The 19,482-nt window shown below is 36.1% G+C and overlaps 1 protein-coding gene across 1 annotated transcript in view; it reads left to right on the top strand.

The window, feature by feature from the left end:
- The first annotated feature begins 8,361 nt into the window (after positions 1-8,361).
- Positions 8,362-19,482, top strand: part of LOC149163255 (uncharacterized) — a 76,809-nt gene continuing 65,688 nt past the window's right edge. The window contains 5 exon segments of the mRNA XM_089431652.1: positions 8,362-8,642; positions 9,775-9,980; positions 9,983-10,017; positions 10,241-10,322; positions 10,449-10,565. Coding sequence (XP_089287778.1) covers positions 9,903-9,980; positions 9,983-10,017; positions 10,241-10,322; positions 10,449-10,565 — 312 coding nt within the window. The 5' untranslated portion in view covers positions 8,362-8,642; positions 9,775-9,902.

Raw genomic sequence — 19,482 nt, 5'->3', positions numbered from 1 at the left:
AAGGACACACTTACTTCATTGTTTGAACAAATAACTTTCAATGACTTCATCCATGAACTCATGATGGTATCACATCTTTCCATAGGTAAATTATTTCAAAGTTATTCTTTGTTGCTTCTTAATAGCACATGGTTCAAATATTTAGAGTTGGCATTTAGGCCTAGCACAAAATGTCATTACTATATAGAACATTAGTTTGGTGCTAGGATCATTATGTTGAATTAGGCTAATAACTTGGTCCTTTAGGGCATTCCTGAAGATTTTTTTTAGATGACAACTAAGGTACATAATGCAATTGGTGTATGTGCTAAGCCCAACTACACCCTCACTTGATAAATGAATTCCTTAGATAGACAAGTTAATACTTCTTATTGTGTTGAATGCATGCTTCTTGGATAATAGAACGTTCAACATGATGATGTAGGTTTGAAGACATATTCGTCATGAGTCAAATGGTTTTGATGATTATACGTAAGTGAAAGGTTGCATATCTTCGTTAACTGTTGTGTTTTTTTTATTATGTTGGCTAATAAATGCTTACTTCATCCTCTATGGTTTGTAGCATGGGGTTCACCGACCCTGCATCATATTGATTCCGTGATATTTGGTGGTTGTACAAGCATTAAAGCTAGTTACCTTTTGTATCTTGTTGAACCTTCAAACAAACCAAATCTTGTAGCCTTCACTGACTATATATGGCCACAATAAGATTGGTGTATTGGAGAATGGGAATCGGGTTGGAATGGATTTCATATTGGATTGAAGTGGCTTTTAATGATCTTGTTGTCTTTAATTCTCTTTTTTCCCACATTTATAACATTAAACAATCGTAGGGTTAGTACACCATGCATTTCATTGATTTTGTGTTATTCAATGATTGTAGAAGCATGTAGATTATAATCACCTTCATTTGTTGGTTACAAGATGTGTTCATATCGATGACTTGTAGGTGGAATGCATCATACAAGCTTTGCTTGCTACATGTGGCAAACAACAAATATTCCTTGACTCTTAAATGATTTTCTCAGGTCTTGAGGGATTCATGACAAACCATATTTCTTGTCACAAACACACTTCAAGCTCTTGGGTGCCAAACACTTTGCCTTTAATGTAGATCCTATAGTTGAGATGGTGAGACATAAATGGTGTGAGATGATAGACATAATATGGAGTGTGCACTTAGCCACATAAAGTCAACAATGATCAATTGGTTTTGGTCCTAACCTTTGTACTACAATATTAGTTTCAAAAACTTATGGAAAAATCTATCATACTAAATTTTGTTTTATAACATGAAGAGATTTCTTAACAACAAGGTCGAAGCCATTACATGAAATACTTAGCATGAGCTCAACATGTCACATCTCAGACCTGAGTGGGGAGGATAACAACATTTCTCCTAATCAACTGAACTAAACCCAATTGAATATATATATATATATATATATATATATATATATATATATATATATATATATATATATATATATATATATATATATATATGCTTAACCATACATGAAGGCCATAATGAAAATGTAATAATCTAGACATAAGCGTTATTGTTCTTCATATATATATATATGAAGAACAATAACGCTTATGTCTAGATTATTACATTTTCATTATGGCCTTCATGTATGGTTAAGATAATGAACCTAGTAGTTAAGAACATGTGTTTCTTCTTAAAAGGCCACAAGTTCAAATCGAGAGGGGTGTAGAGTACATACACCTTTATAAAATTTATGCTACACCAAGTTTTTGGTATGTGAAGATGTTTAACCGATCTCTTTCTCTCTCTCTCTCACACACACACACATCTAGAGAGAGAGAGAGAGGGGGGGGGGGGGTTTAAACAATATATAATTTAAATAATATATATCATAACTCACACACACATTAGGGTTAGTATAATTTAAAATCTAAAATAAAAGAAAAAGAAGGAAAATAGAAAAAACTAACTTAAATACATATAATTGAAATGTGTAGTTAAAACAACATGATATCAAGTATAAACATTAATTTATCCTGCACAAACAATTATAGTATTTGATATAATTATTTCTAATAGCTAATTAAGGACAAGAATATTTGATTTACTTATTTAATCCCAAAAGAATGTTGGTTCTCGAATTGGCCCATTAACTGAGGACAACCTGAGAAGACATTCACTGAGTCTAGAACAATAATGAAGAACAATAATACTTATGTCTAGATTATTACATTTCCTTATGGCCTTCATGTATGGTTAAGATAATGAACCTAGCAGTTAAGAACACGTGTTTCCTCTTAAAAGGCCACAAGTTCAAATCCAGAGGGGTGTAGAGTACATACACCTTTATAAAATTTATGCTACACCAAGTTTTTGGTATGTGAAGATGTTTAACCCCTCTCTCTCTGTCTCTCTCTCTATATATATTAAACTATAGTGAATCAATAACATGTTGGAGTAATCTAGTCAAGGTTGAGGATCAAATCTCCCCACTTCCACTAACACTAAGAGTACATCCAATACCCCACAAGCTAGATATACCAATAACTTATGACTTAGCACAAGTCGAGACACCATGTGGGCGTGGTGCCTTCTCTTAAAGCCTTATCACAATGTGCCAAACATGTCCCTTAGAGTTGAATCCGAATGGATTAGAGAACAAATCACGCTCCCAACAAATCAAGTTACCAACATGGAACAAAACTTCTAATAATTTTAATAAACATTTAAGAAGTTAAAATATAAAAACATTTTAATAAATATGTAAATATATTAATATTTAAAGATTTAAAAACAATAATTTTAATACACGATACATATAAAAATGATGATAATTATTATCCTTGCTATAAATAGTAGATAATGCATGAGTTTTTTTGAGTCAAACCCATATTAGTTTGACTTTGACAAAAAAAAATTGCAACCTTCATATGACTTTTCATTGTAGATTGAAATTTATTATTTTTTAATAATAATTTTATTTTATTTATCTTCAACATATTATCTTCAATTTGGACATATTATTGCTCATTACCTCTATTAACAAACCCAAAAATACAAAAATTTCAACACAAAAAAAACAAAAATAAATACAAAAATTAATATTAAATCTTCTTGGGTTACAAAAATTAATATTAAATCTTCTTAGGTTACAAAGATGCACCAAATCTTGCAGCTTCAGATTTCTCGTGATCAAAGTCTCATAGGTGTTGCGTTTCCCTAATTTAAAGTAAACTTTGTAGGTCAAATGCATACAATTTTGGATTGAAATGAGATAATGTGGAGTAGGTGATAACAATAATGGCAAACATACACGCAGCAAATGTATTTAACATGATTTTAATGCTATGTATAAATCCGCTGACCACATTTCCTTCGCCGAAATTTGCTTACTTTTGGTCTCCATCCCTTCTCGTTGATATGTGCTGGTTGGGAGTAGGTTTAATTTTGATGTCTTCCAAAATTATCTTATGGCCACCTTCATTATTATCCCCGCAACAAGTTTAAGACATGAAAAGTTACGGGAAAAGAGTAATAGTATTATAAAATAAAATAAAAATCTAAATTGATAAATTAAATTTAATATTTTGTCCATTATTATCCCCGCAACAAGTTTAAGACATGAAAAGTTACAAAAGAGTAATAGTATTATAAAATAAAATAAAAATCTAAATTGATAAATTAAATTTAATATTTTGTCAATTTCATTATAGAGTAAAAATTGTGGTTATTCACTTTCATTTATAATAAATAAATAATAAATACTTTATATATATTTTTAAAATAGGAAATTTTTTTGATGATGATGGTGGTTAACGTTTACTCAAATCAAACTTTGGTCTATCGGACCTAAAGAACCAAATTATTTAGTTTGATTTAGGATTTTATTCTTATGCTCAAAAAGCTTGGAGAGAAGCTTCCCGAACTCACTATAATTTTGACATCGTAAAAGGCTAGGAAGGTCAATATTGTGACAAAGATTATGAAACTGAGATCTAATGTGGTTGTACGCGGGGCGCTCTAAGAGGAAGCGGTTTTCATCCTCGATGTTCCTATTCTCACATAAATGGCAGATCCTTTCCATCCATGGTGTTTTAGGAACTGCCCAACGACCTGTTTCACTATGGAGCTCATGAGAGTTGGTTCTATTCTTCGCTATATTAATTTTCTTCTTTGAGCTATAAAACAGAGAGATACTTTTGATCTTCTAGGATGGGTTGATGACCTTCTTATAATAACTTAATTTTCTTTTAGCTGCTAAATCTTTCTCACACCACATTTTTTCTTTGAACTTAGAAGTAACAATATTTTTAATGTTATTAATGTTTTGCAATGCATCATTCTCGTTGATCTCCCAATGGTTTAACCAGGCCCTCATGTCTTTATACCACCCCTGCTTGAGCCTTAGGTGGTTTTGGCTAGAATTTAAAGCTAGCTTAAGAAGTCTATGATCTCCTATGTTATTGAGTCTGTGCTTGTACAACAGAAGCCTAGTCATAACTAGGCTCTCGATAGGGGAAAGACCTACTTCTATAAGGAGAATAAGATAGGGTGTATTGCTTTTAATTTTCAGGTTATACATTATAAAATGCTTATGGATTTGCTCAATCTTTCTCCATGATTCTCTAGAGATGTTGCAACCCCAGACCTCACATCCATATAAGTTAACAAGAGTGACTAAAGTTTCAAAGAGGATCTTCTTTTTATCCCACATTACGAGGTTTGCCGTTTTACAATTATTTTCAAGACCAAAATAAGCTTTCCACCCCCCATTAATCCCTTTCTCAATGTTATAGTTCCAGTTGAGCTTGTGATGAATATCAATTCCTAGGTACTTGTAGGAATACACTTCCTCCAAGTTATTATTGTCATACATAAAATTAGCGTATGTGTCCTTCTTGGATTTGATAATCATAACTTTTGTTTTGTCAGTGTTAACAGTCATACCATGGTAGAGCAAAAATCCTTAAGAAGCCTAAGTTGCTTATCAAGATTAGATGGGCACCTTGCGAGAAGAACAATATTGTCAGCATAGAGAAGAAGGATGATGACTATCCCAGCTAAGACCGTGCCAGCACATCCTGCTTCCTTTAAATAACCTTCAAGCTTGTCGATGTAAATGCCAAATAGGGTAGGGGAGAGGGGGCAACCTTGTTTAACTTCAATATTACATTTAATATCTTTTGACCACCCCCCATTTCTTTTCAGCTTGGAAATTACATTTTCGTATAAACCTTATAGTGGCAACTCTCAACTCGAAAGGAACCTTTAGCTCTTCTAATCTATTCGAAAGGTTGTTTTTAGGAACCGTATTGAAAGAATTTCTAAAGTCTACAAAGTAACAAAAGAGATTGGATTTATCATTACGACATTCCTCCACAATGATCCTAAGCGTAACGAGGTGGTCTGTTGTTGAGTGATGCCTTCTAAAACCCGTTTGGCCTTTAGCTCGCTTACCTTCAGTTTCAAGCCATATGCTCAACTTCTTTTCCAAAATAATACCATAGAACTTGGCTAAGAAAGGGTTGATCATAATTGTCTGATAATTAGAGGCGTTATTTGTATCCCCACTTGTAAAAATAGGGATAATGAGGCTCTCAGTCCATGGTTTAGGGAACCCTTGCTTGACTGCTTGATTGAAAAGCTTGTGGATGTGGGGGATGAGGACAAGACAACCAATTTTTAAGATTTCTGCCTAGTAACCTTCAGTGTCCTTAGCTTTCCCATTTGCCAGCGTTTAATCCCAAAATCAATGTCTTCTAATGAGAAAACTTCTTTCGTTGTGAGCAGGGTTTCAAAGTTATCCATGACATTAGGAGATTCATAAAGCTTTTTGAGATAGGAATTCTAATCGTGTAAAACAATTTTATTATTATCTTTAGTTTTCCTAGTCAGAATCTGCCTCCAAAATTTCTTAGGAGCTACCTTAGAGAGGTGTAAGAGATTCTCTTGTCTTTTATGAATGTACTGCCTCTTTTTCCTTTTAGTTAGGGCTTTGTATATTTTTATCTTGTCCATTTTAAGAGATTCATCAACAACCTCCTTAATTGCTCTCCTTGCACTTTTACAATCTTTGTCATACCATGGGTTGGTTTTGTTATTTCTTTTATTATTTGAAACTTCAATTGAGAACTTGTTAATAGAATATGAGAGGGTTGTAGTAAAATTGTGATAGAGGTCTTCTATGTTGTCTATCCTAGATAAAGGAAGCAAATTGGTTTTTAATTCATTTAGAAAGAGATCGTTTTTATTTCTATCAAATATTAAGTTCTTTTGGCTATAAGGATTATTTTCTATGGGATCTCTATGCATAACAAAATTGAGAGTTGTAAGTAAAGACCTATGATCAGAGTCAGGCTCGTGGTCATTTAAGATGTCAAAATTTTATTATACATATCTTTTCTACATATATAAATATAAAATAAATATATATTATATATCTTTTACTTTTATATAATACCTTTTCTACATATATAAATATAAAATAAATATATATTATATATCTTTTACTTTTATATAATTCTCTCAATATTATTATCTTGCTAATAATACAATTAATAAAATATTGATAATGATGATGATGGTTAACGTCCACTAAGACTAAAGTGGTCTATTGAACCTCAAGAAAAGAGAGTCTAATTGTCATTCTTCAAAACCTTGTTTATGTGATCAGCGAGTAGGAAAATAAGCATTCCAAGATTGCTATAGTTGGGTTGACAAATCATTTACAAGGTATTTTAGAATAATATAATAAAGTAAATAAACTGAAAATAGTAGAAATTTAGCATGAGACTCTTAGGTTAAACATTTTAATAGAACAACCTTTTAACTTAATGATGAGAAGGGGTTTTGGTGGATGGATTCATATTTCAACAAATGAAATTAGCAACAAAGTTGTTCATACTTGCAAACAATACATAATTACAATTAACAAAATACCTCAATTTACCAATTAGTAAACCCTAAATATTCTAAATCTCAACACTAACTTGAATTCAATATTTTTATTTTTATTTAGCTATATTTAAACTAAGAGACAAAAATTAACTCTTATATAACACTTGTTAATAGTTGTTAATGTACAAAATCAATTCCAATAAAACTATATAACAAATTCATTTTTATTATAAGTTTCAACTTACCAACTAATCCAATAAAAATATATAGCAGTGATTTTTATTATAAGTTTCAATTTATGCCATGTAGTTTTATTGCAAATTTAAAACATTCATTGCCCATTTTTTTTAATTATAAATTTAAAATATTTATTGCCTTTTTTAATATTTGTTTAGAGTTTATGAAATAAAATGTTATTGAATTGAGACTTCTGTGATCCATATCAAATTTTTGAAGAATTCTTCAGCGAAAATCACATGGAGAAATTTTTGTCGACGCGTTTCGAACCATTCGAAACACGTCGACAAAAATTTCTCCATGTGATTTTCGCCAAAGAATTCTTCAAAAATAAAATGTTTTTTTTTTTTTTTAATAAAATGGTTGTTTTATTTTTTTTGGAAACGATTTGCTAAGGTTCATTTATCTTTATATCTAGTTTGGATGATTTATTTTATTTTTCATTTGGGTTTGCTCTTTTTTTTTGAACATTAATTTTGATAAGGAACTCATAGTTCAACCTAGGACCAAGACGTTCAAAGACCATCGATACTAGAGCCATGATCCCAGACTCCAATGGGATGGCTATCCCTCCAACGTTACTATGACGGGCCACGTCTTCGGGGACTTGAACCCGGGTGGATGGGATGACAAACCACCACCCCTAGTATTCAAGCTAAACCCCCATTCACCATTAAAATTTGATTCGTAAAAATTAATGTATTAGTTAACTATGATAAAGTTACAAAAATAATATAACATGAATAAGCTTGATGACTAAGAATATATGCTTCCTTATAGAAAGACAATTCAAAACTAAAACCCATTAATATTTGTACATAATAATAAATTAATATTAATTCATTGTAATGAAACTACTATTAAAAAAAATACTTGGACACTTACAAAATCATAAATTATCTATGAGAAATGCGTTGAACTTTACAAAGTCATAAATTATCTACTACATGCTAACTTATAAAGTATTAATACTAACTTCGAAATTATAATAACAATTAATCAACTTTGAATCTAAACCTTATTTAAATAATCCCAACAAATTATCAATTCCGCTAGATCTTTAGGAACAAATTAGCAATATAAACCTTTCCAAATCCATTCAACAAAGTTAATAAATCAAAATGTATGTTATAAAATTTCAAAAAAGTGAGTAAAATTTTAAAATGATATATAAAAATTACTTCTATTTCGTTGGTGTCGTTGGTATGATAGACATTCCAGTTTAGAATGGGCAAAAGTGACGTTTCGAAGGGGACAGGTAGCAATCCAAAATGGTGTAGTCTGAACAAAGGCTCTGCCTTCCGATGCTATTTTTTTTTTCATCTTATTCATTTCTACTTATTTATAACTAGTTTTTCTCAAAACAGCGAGGGTATTTTGTCGACCACAGAGATGTTTTGTTCAAAAAATTTGTATCAATAGGCACAGGGAAAGAGTCAAACTGCTTCAATTCTCTGGAATCTATATGTTAGAGATGCCCAGTTCAATTCTCCTTGTATCGAATTAATTTTTCGAGGTACCCATCTTTAACCCTTTTCTTGGATACTGCATTGTTTGAGTGGAGTCACAGAGACAAAGCTTGTTTCTATGAAGATTTTATATATTTATTTTAAACTGGAATTAAGTGCTACACAAAACATACATATTCATCACACTGGAGCTGCTCGAGAACCCTATTCGATCCATAAGGGTTGCTTCATTTATGCGCATAAAAGATCTTGTAATGCTGTACAAATTAAAATAGACCTCTGTCTTAAACCCATGTCTAACCCTATTTAACATGTATAACTTCATTTTGAGATTCAAATGCGGAGGACTAGTAGGGCCTTTAATCTGGTTTAATCTTTGAACTTGAAAGGTTGAGCACCATGATTAACTTATTTAATTATAGTCACAGTGTTTGATCTAGGAAAAGTGTTGTTCGTTTAAATATTTTTTTGGCAGTGGATAGTAATTTTAAAATTTTATCTCAAAATAATCGCAAGATGCTTTAGTCTTGTTCTGGTCCAAAGAACTTTGTAATGGTGTTATTTAAAAGAACTTGAATAGTGCAGTCTAAAACATTATAAAATCATTCGTTCAAACATATTTCTTAAAAAGAAAATGCAAGAGAATACTTCCATTCGTTGTAAATACCAAACTATTCTTGCACGCTGTTGCAATTTGTACCAAGAGATATTGAAACCGGAATAAAAGAACCATCAAGCTATTCGAGAGGAAGGTGGATTCTTCTAATATTGTTGTTTTAAAATTTCCAATTGAGAATAGCCATTTCTTTTCCTTTTTATGTTTTTGATAAGCCATGTTTTGATTGGAAATTAACCTGCGGCTACCTTATCTAAAGACCCTTAAAGGCTTTAGAAGGAATTGGTTCAACCGAACAGAATAATAACTCCGCAAACTTTTCTAATATGGATTGGTCACTACTACTCCATTATGCCATAGTGTACGATATTTTTTTTTGAAGCTGTATCGTCTCCATATTTCTTTTCACTGTCTCCTGCTTGCTTACTTTTGATGATCTGAGCGTTTCCTTTCTCTAATTGTCGAAGGTTTTTTTTGTTTTTTAAGAAGTTTGTTGGAGTTGCTCCTTCCTATACCACTTAATTGACATTTGTTGACTGCATGCCCTAAATTAATAATGGAAGTATGAGATAGGAGAAAAGAGGAAGACGTTTGTGGCACTTTAATCAGTCATCTACTGCGCAATATTCAAGTTTATTTTTGTTCTCCTTTGGGAGAGCTAGGTGTGGTTTTTCTCAGACTAGCACCAAAAATGGAGGAGAGTAGGTGGAAGACTCTTTTGAAGATTTGGAAGGTCAGGAGAGCTGCCTCTTATTTTGGATTTTATGCTTCTTCACTGGCCTAGTGTATGCCTACACAAACAACAGGTTTGGCTTGCATTTCTATTTTTGTAATCCTCTTGCTTATGTATGGAGGTTGTGTGTTCATGCTCGATTTATTGTTGCATGGTTGGGTGGGGTTAGGGTGCCAATCTTGAAGTTAAAACATATTCTTTGCTTCCATATCTTGATATTTGCTATTCCAAACTACTGTGGTTCTGAAATGGTCAAGAGAGAAGCCATTACATTAACCTAAGCATTCACTATGCAGCACAAGAGCAGGAATTTCAAGGGCAGATCAATTCTATAGCTACTTTCCCGCTGGCACTGAGCTCCTCTTTGATTCCACAAAGGTTAACAACAGTTTGTCTAAATCTATTTCTTCTCTATGTGTAATCTGGGTATTGTTTGAAATTTGAACTTCCTTTTTGTTTCAGGTATTTTTTCTGACGTTGATATTTGTTTATATTGTCAAATAGCTATATAAAACAGCTTTGGGTAATGTATTCGAAGAGGAGGAATGGGGACCAATTGAATTTTCTATTATGGTAAAGCATTTCCAGCGCCAGGGCAAGGCTCCTTATGCTTATCATGCTGTAAGTGTCATATCTTTTCCTTAGCAGATACATCGTTGCAATGCTAATTTTCATCTATGTGAAAAAATGTAACTCTATTTTTGGAGTGCGTTAACAGTTTCCACAGGTTGAATACTTGTAAATGGATAGTTGAGAGAACGTTTTCACTAAGGCACTTGGATACTTCGTTGTATCCAGTTGTTGCTGCCCGTTATTTTATTCACATTTTTTAATTCAGTTTTCTCATTTATTTGAATCATATACCTAGTAAAACAATAGAGATTATTGAACAGCATTTCATTATTGAAGAGAGTCTTCACTAGTCTGGCAATCAACAATGGTGAATTTCCCTGCCGTTATCCTTCCCTGACCTCCCACCGGAAAATTCTGTGTTTTCAATCTGCAAAAACATCTCTTCCTTTAAACTCTAATTAACTGTTGTAGGATAGTGATATGCAGAGTTTTGGAGTCGAACTCTGGTTGGTGGGAATTATTATTGCGCTAGAGGCACATTCTACAGCCCAGAAACGGGATGTGTCGTGTTTGTCCATAATGCTGATGTGGCATATGTCAACCACAAAGGTTATATGAAAAAATAACAATAGATAAAACCTGCACATAGTTTTTTTATAAACTAATTGCTTCTTTTCACCCTTGTTGCTTGGATCTACTGTTGGATGTTCCGTTGAAGAGTTTGTATCTTCCAATTGTGCATCAAAATATAAAAAGAACTTCGGAAAGGACATGAATGTTCTTCAGTATATGAAAAAAATAAAAATACGTTACTCAACCACCAATTAACATTCATTGTGCGTAACTGTGTAATATTAACAAGCGGGCCAACTCTGCTCCTGTGCAATGTGCACTGCGTTACCCCTCATATTGCACATGAGGATTAACATGTGTGATCTTCATCACACATGTGGATGATTTGCAGGATTATTTTCATGGACCTTTGGGCTTACTTGGAGATAGTCCTTTCACTTGATTGATGGTGTTTTGTGGAGTAGAGTCATTTTCTCCTAGGTTGACTGTCGTGGCTTGGTTCTATCTTCATGGTTGCATATCCTTGGTTAGTGAATCTGCATGTTGGTGGATAATTATGTTTTGACTCATCTCAACATTATGGTGGTGTTCTTGATATAGTGTTCATCATGTCTAGTGTACTGCATCTTTGCCTATGTATGAGATTTAGCAGCTAAACAAAGATAACGGTATACACATGAAATACATTTCTTGAGTTCTAGTCTCCTGTTTCTAAGGTCAGATCAACAATATACAGATTCAAGGGTCAAGTTGAACTCCACCAGTTTATGGATTATGAGGAAATGGATGAATTGACTAAGTCTATATATGCTTTGGTAAATACATTGGTGATGACAACAAGTATGGGTTAATTATTCATATAAGTGGAAGCAGGGTTGCGGGGGAGCGACTCCCCCCCCCTCCCGAAATTGCTCACGCAGGGAGGGAATTTTTGGGGGCTAAATTTTCGCGCACTAGCCTTTTTTGCAATTTTTTTTTGTAGTAACATTCCAAATGCAATTTTTTTTCAAAGAAATAAATAATTTTTAGTGGGGCAGCCTAATTATCAAGCCTATGGCCTAGTATTGATACGCGATTCATGGTAATATTCATTTTCATCATTTTACTTAAATTTTTAACATTACCATGAAATGACTCAGGCTGTTTGAGAGTGGTTCCGACCTCATTGGATTTCATATGGAGAAAGTAGAATTTTAAATCTCATTCAAAATCCAACAGACTTATCAGTTTTTCAAAATCTCAAGATTGGGGGGATTGCAATGTTTCCATTGGATTTTGTCATGTATTAGGTATGGAACTTGTATTTAATGAAGAGCACCAATCCCTCTATTTACCTTGATGTTAGTGACATTGGTTGTCGAACTCCTCTATCATGACCCTACTAAAAATGTAACCATCACTTGAACAAAATCTTGACTTGTGTTATGCATAAATATATAGGAAATAATGTAAAATAATGTGAATGATAATAATCATAAATAATGATTAGTTAATTAGTAATTAGATTGAAGAGTCATGTCTAAATGAGACATGACTCTCCATGAAGAGACACCTACTTGGTATATAAGCAAGCCTCTCACTCTCATTGTATCATCATCTTATTCACACATTTAATATATAATATTTGTATCCTCATGGATATCTTTATATTCCAAGTCTTCTGGAGTAATTAATCTGAAGAAAGAACTTTGTTCGCTTCATTTGGTATCAGAGTAGTTCGATCCTCTGGCTGCTCAACTGCTGCACTAATTTGAAGAAGGGACTTTGTTTGCTTCATTTGGTATTAGATCAGTTCGATCCTCTGGCTGCTCAACTGCTGCACAAAGCCGTGTTCTCTGATCCAGGCCTTTGGCCATCAACATTTCGTCAACTTTGTTGCCGTATAATTGCAGCGTTTCACTCAGAATTTGGGAGTTTCTCCTCTTCTCTGTTTTGCTAGGCCCTTGGCCATTAAAATTAAAAGAAGAAAAAAAATAATTATATAACCAAAACAATAAAATAAAAAAATAAAAAGCGAAAAGAAAAGTCAAAAAATAAAAAAAATCATATTAAAAAAAGAAAAGAGAAGAGGAATTATTGAAAAGAAAAAAAATGAAAAAAAAGAAGGAAAAAAAGAGAGATTTATATATGAGAAAAAAGTTAAAAAAATTTATCTAAAAAAAATCTATTTAAAAAAAATTAATTAAAAAAAGAGATTATATCTATTTATGTTAAAATTGGCAACTAGGGCCAAACTCCATGTTGGTCACCTTATTTATGGTCGCTGATATTTTTCCTAGATTCCTCTCGTTGAGAGGTGTAGGATTGATCTAAAGATCATCCGATTCCGACAAGTATTTATGGAGATATGAATTTATTTCTAATTACTTGACAAATTGTCAAGGTCGGCCAACAGCTAAGTGTGTGGCACACATGCCTAGCGTTTCATATAAATAGAAGAGAGGTTGAGTCATTTGGAACTCATTCAATCACTCATCTTCTCTTTCTCCTACGCATCAAAGGAGCCTCTCTCTCTCTCACACGTGTTGCTGGAAAAGAAGACGCAGTAGGGCAAGGCAGACGCAAGAAGAAGTACGCAAGGGCTGCAGGTCATCTCTTTGACCAACGTTGACCATCTAGGAGTGCGGATTTGGTGTGGCTGCCTCTCCTAGGCAGGCCGCAGATTTTGACACGAAAACCGAGGTGATTTGACCTCTGGTTTGACTGGTGTTGACTGCCTCTCCTAGGCAGGCCGCAGATTTTGACACGAAAATCGAGGTGATTTAACCTTTGGTTTGACTGGTGTTGACTGCCCTAGTTTGGGGCAACAAGTTGACTTCAGTGAATTGCAGTTTGACTACGTTTTCAGGGCTGTTTTTCAGGCTATTCGAGGGTTAGCTGACCAGAAATTGACCAAACATATTGGAGGTCAATTTCCACTCGTTTGACCAAGTTTGACTTTGCTGATCTAGGGTTTGCTGCTGTTGATATAAAATTACAGAATTCTAATTTTGTACTATTTCTCTCTGCTGAACTATTGAAGATAAAAGAAGATTTGATCAAAGGGTTTCCCCGCATTGGGGTTTGTCCGTGGCTAGCTGCCACATCTTGTGTCTCTTGTCTTGGCTTGTTTTCTGTCGATCATTTAATGTTCTATCTGCACGTTACTTTATGTATATGTGATGGCTAATCTGTGGATAATAAGAAGAAAAATAAGTAAACTGCTATAAGCATAGAACATACCATAATTTAACATGGTATCAGAGCTGAGGTGAAGACAAAGCCCAAGCAAGAGCAAGAGCAAGAGCAATCATCGAAGAGAAGGTTGGCAAGGCTATCTTAAAGAAATCATGGGGTCCTCAACACACTTCCCTGCTGAAGACAAACTCCGTGAGAAGTCTGACTATCACAGATGGAAGATGTCTCTTGATCTAACATTAGAAGAGCAAGAAGTGTTAGACCATGTGAGAAGCAGAATTGTTGAGCCTCCATCAAATGCTTCCGCTGCTGCTAAGAACAAATGGACCAAGGGAGAAGCCAAAGCAAGGAAGATCATCCGAGACTCTATCGACAAGCGCTTGGTGGCCTATGTTTCCGAGCTGACCACCTCCAAGGAAATCTACGATAGACTGGTGAGTTTATTTAAAGTTAATGATGCAAATCAAGTTTTGTTCCTTAGAAATAAGCTAAAGGAAATTAAGAAGGGCAAAGATGAGAGTATGCAAGCATATTTCTTAAGGATCACCGAGATCAAGAATGATCTCTTATCTATTGGGGAAGTAATTCCTAACAGGGAAATGACACTCACAACTCTTGGAGGACTGCCATCTGAATGGTATATATTTAGGACTACTCTTCTCAACAATAACGTAATTCCTGGATTTGAGGAATTGATGGCTAGATGCATTCAAGAAGAAACAAGGATGGAAGAGCAAGAAATGCTCGTACTTAAAGGCCATCCCTCTGCTTTTTCATCTCATGCTAAAAGAAGAAACAATTTTGGGTTTAAATTCAAAGGAAAGGCTGGACCGAAGGGTGGAGGAAAAGGACGATGTTACAATTGCAATAAGACGGGCCACCCGTGACGATGATCAAAATCACTCTCAAGGCAACTAAAGGAATGGCAAGTCAAATGGCAGAGGCAAAAGAAATGCTGGAAATCAAGGAAGAGGACAACCCTTCAAGAAGGCAAGAAACTTTAGGTATGAATCTAACACTGTTAACAATAAGTAAGATGAATATTATCTACCAGTGGCTCTCTCTACTACTGCTCCCCCGGACTCGCTGGGAAATTGGCTTATTGATAGTGGTGCCTCAAGGCACTTCACTGGTTACAAAGAAGCTCTCTCTAATCTGGTAGAGAAGGAGACCAACCTAGAAATTGTTCTTGGGGACAATTCAAAATATCCCGTGAAAGGCGTAGGAAATGTCACTCTTCAATTGAATCAGGGAAATACAATCCATTTACAAGATGTATTATATGTACCTGATCTCAAAAAGAACCTGGTGCCCATTTCGGCAATGGAGGACAAAGGCTACAAGGTGGCCTTCAGCGATGGCAAGGTACGTGTATGGAAAAAGAACTTTAAAGATGCTTTCACTCTTGGGTTTCGAGTTGATTCATTATATCAGGTCGGAGGAAGTCTGCTGGGTGTCATGTCTTGTGACACATCCCTTCAGTCCGAACTATGGCATCAGAGGTTTGCTCACCTTCATTATAAAGCTCTACTCGATGTGAGAAAAATGGTAACTGGGATGCCCGAATTCAGATTAGAGCAAGAAGGTGTATGTCCAGTATGTGCTGAAGGAAAAGCTCAAAAGGGGACCATTCCCCTCAAGCCAAAGCAAGACCTCCGATATATTGCAGTTGGTTCACTCAGACATATCTGGTATGATGCCTGTGAACTCCTTGGGAGGATATTTATATTACCTCACTTTTATAGATGATTATTCTTGCAAGACTTGGATATACTTCTTGAAAAAGAAGGATATCTAATATAATGCACTGCGTAAATCCCCCATACTTAAATTCAAAAAGAGTCAAGGGATCTCTACTTGAATGGTTCATGAGGCACAATACTTGCTAAGGTTTTGCAAATGGGGTAGCAAGCTAAGTGGGCTTGATTGTGGGGAAAAACTCCACAGTTAAGCGCGCTTGAGCCAGAGGAGTTCTGGGATGGGTGACCTCCTGGGAAGTCCTGGTTACCGGGTGCAAGCCCCGGAAGTGATGATTGATGCTATGTGATTCGTTCTCCACATTTCACTAGTTTCAATCCCACTTCTTCACCCCTGTGAGCATCACCCGATGCAATGAGTGCTAAGTGAACTATTCAAAAATCATGAGAAATTAGTCAGTTACGACTACCTCTCATGGAAATGGTCATACGTTTGAATGACTTACTTAACGCAGTTGAATCCCAAAAAATGATATCTAATGAAGTGTTCTCCTGGTTTCGGCACTTCAAAGCCTTGATCGAGAATCAAACCGAAAAAAAAGATCAAGACCGTAAGCACTGATAATGGGACTGAATATGAATCCAATGAGTTTCATGACTTTTGCAATGAGGTTGGCATTAAGAGGGAGACTACTACACCATATACTCCTGAGCAGAATGGTGTGGTGGAAAGGAAGAATTGTACAATTGTGGAAGTTGTCCGTGCTATGCTCCATGATCAAAGACTTTCGAAGTTTCCATGGGCCGAAGCTGCAAATACCGCCGTATATGTACAAAACTGATGCTCTCATCAAGTATTGGGTTCCAAGACTCCCAAAGAGATGTTCACTGGTAAGAAACTTGATGTATCTCATTTTCGAATTTTTGGAAGCCCTGTATATTTTCATGTGCTGAAGGAGAAAAAGAATAAATTGGGTGCATCTGGAAAGAAAGGAATCTTCGTGCGCTAAAGCGAAAATACTAAGGGCTATAGAATCAATGTGGCTGGTCAAAGGGAAGCCGAGATTAGCCATGACGTCACCTTTGATGAAGATATGGCTCTTAGCAAAGTAGACAATCTTCCTACTCTAAGAGGATCTAAATAAACTAACACCGAGGAATCGAAGGAAAAGGAAGATGAGATGATCCCCGATGTGGAAGAACCTATGGATCCTATTGATCCTCCTCCGCAAGAGCCTTCCTCTTCTAGGAAGAGGCCTTCATGACTTAGGGGAACACTTGATGATGCTGAAGGACACATTGCACCCAGAGGAACCTTCCGTGAAATTAAGAAGCCGAACAGGTATTAGGGATACCTGACCATCATGAGCACGATCATCCAAAATGAGCCCTCGTCATTCACAGCTGCTGTCAAGCATCAAGTATGGAAGGATGCTATGACCGAGGAATATGAGTCCATCATGAAAAACGATGTTTGGGATGTGGTCCCCAGACCCCAGGACAAAGCAGTTGTCACTTCAAAATGGCTTTACAAGATAAAGCATGCAGTTGATGCAAGTGCGGAAAATTATAAGGCTCGTTTTGTCGCTCGTGGCTTCTCCCAGAAGGAAGGTATAGACTATGACGAGTTATTTGCACCTGTTGCCCGATATACCACCATTCGCTCGATCATATTCCTTGTTGCTTCACAAGGATGGAACCTATATCAGATGGATGTCAAGACTGCGTTGTTACATGGTTCGATCAAAGAGGAGGTCTATGTGGAGCAACCCGAAGGATTTGAGATTTATGATCAAGAATCTCAAGTGTGTAGGTTGAAGAAGGCCCTCTATGGGCTAAATCAAGCACTCCAAGCGTGGTATGAGAGGATCGATAGCTACTTGATGAAGCTGGGATTCACTAGGAGTGAAGCCGACCCTAACCTTTACTTTAAGGTTGTAGATGACAAGCCTCTCATACTGGTGCTATATGTTGACGACCTCTTTCTAACAGGTGTAGACCCTCTCATTCACAAATGTAAGAGGGAGTTGGCTTCTGAGTTCGAGTTGAAAGACCCAGGTCTTATGCACTATTTCCTAGGACTGGAAGTCTGACAAAAACCAAGGGAGATTTTCCTATCTCAAGGAAAATACGTGGTGAAAATATTGGAGAGATTCGGCATGGTGGACTGCAAGCCCGTAACTACCCCGATGGAGCTTGACTTCAAGAAGTTAAGCGGTAGTGCTGCCGGACCTATTTTACGAAATGCTATCGAGTATCGTCAACTCGTCGGAGCATTGATGTTCTTGGTGAACTCCCGTCCGGATATATGCTTTGCAGTCAACACATTGAGTCAACATATGGTTGAGCCTCACCACTCACATTGGATTGGTGCCAAGAATCTGTTGAGATATCTTTGTGGCACGATCACTCATGGGTTGAGATACACTGCCAGAGATGTGAGACTACTTGGATATACCGATGCTGACTGGGCAGGCAGTGTGGTGGACCGAAAGAGCACTTCAGGGTGTTGTTTCTCTTTGGGATCTGCCTCGATATCCTAGATGAGCAGGAAGCAGAAGTCAATGGCTTTGAGCACCACCGAGGCAAAGTACATTGCTGCTAGTATGGCCTCCTGTGAGGCAGTTTGGTTGCGAAAGCTCTTCAGTGAGCTGTTTGGATTTACATTGGATACCACCGTGATCCTGTGTGACAACCAGAGCGAGATTCATTTATCAGAGAATCCCGTATTTCATGATCGCTCCAAGCATATCGATATCAGGTACCACTATATTCGAGATATGGTGTAGCGAGGAGCAATAAGGCTCCAACATATTGGTACAGATGAACAAGTCGCCGACATTTTGACAAAGCCCTTGGGAAAGGTCAAATTCTTGACTTTCCGAGAACGACTTGGTGTCGTTCAGAGACCCTCTTATGAGGGTCAAGTATGATGTATTGAGCTCTGGGAGCTCCAGGGGGGCACGGGGTACTTCTTGGAGCGACATGTGACCACAGGGCGACTCACCATCCCCTGGTGGTGCACTATGTATAGGGTAAAAGGTTCAACCTTCCCCTGTGACACCCCGTGGCGACTGTGTAACAGGATGATTAGTTCTCCTGTGGGCCAGGATGATTCGTTCTTCGTGGCGACTGTGGAACAGGATGATTAGTTCTCTTGTGGGCCAGGATGATTAGTTCTCCGCGGCATCCATTGGACAGGATGATTTGTTCTCCTGTGAACAGGATGATTAGTTCTCCTGTCGAGGCATCGCACCCATGCAGTCTGGGACTCATGGGAAGTACCTCTTATCTGATCAATGAGCAGGGAAATGAGGTTAGGGACCATAGTAGTACTATCGATGGATGCATTGTTGTATCTACCGTACTCCCTATGCTAGGATGACCTCCATTGATCTGGGATCAATGATACTGATTTGGGATCAGTGAGAGTGGTACACACTCTGAGACTGACTTCGGGTCAGTGGAGGATGGTATGATACATCCTCGATCATTTCTTCTTCTTCATAGTTCGAGCA

The sequence above is a fragment of the Pinus tabuliformis genome, chromosome 5_1 (assembly GCF_031772625.1).
Source record: "Pinus tabuliformis cultivar Carrire ecotype Pingquan chromosome 5_1, CPIR1, whole genome shotgun sequence".
NCBI lineage: Eukaryota > Viridiplantae > Streptophyta > Pinopsida > Pinales > Pinaceae > Pinus > Pinus tabuliformis.
This window is presented reverse-complemented; position numbering and strand designations above follow the sequence as displayed.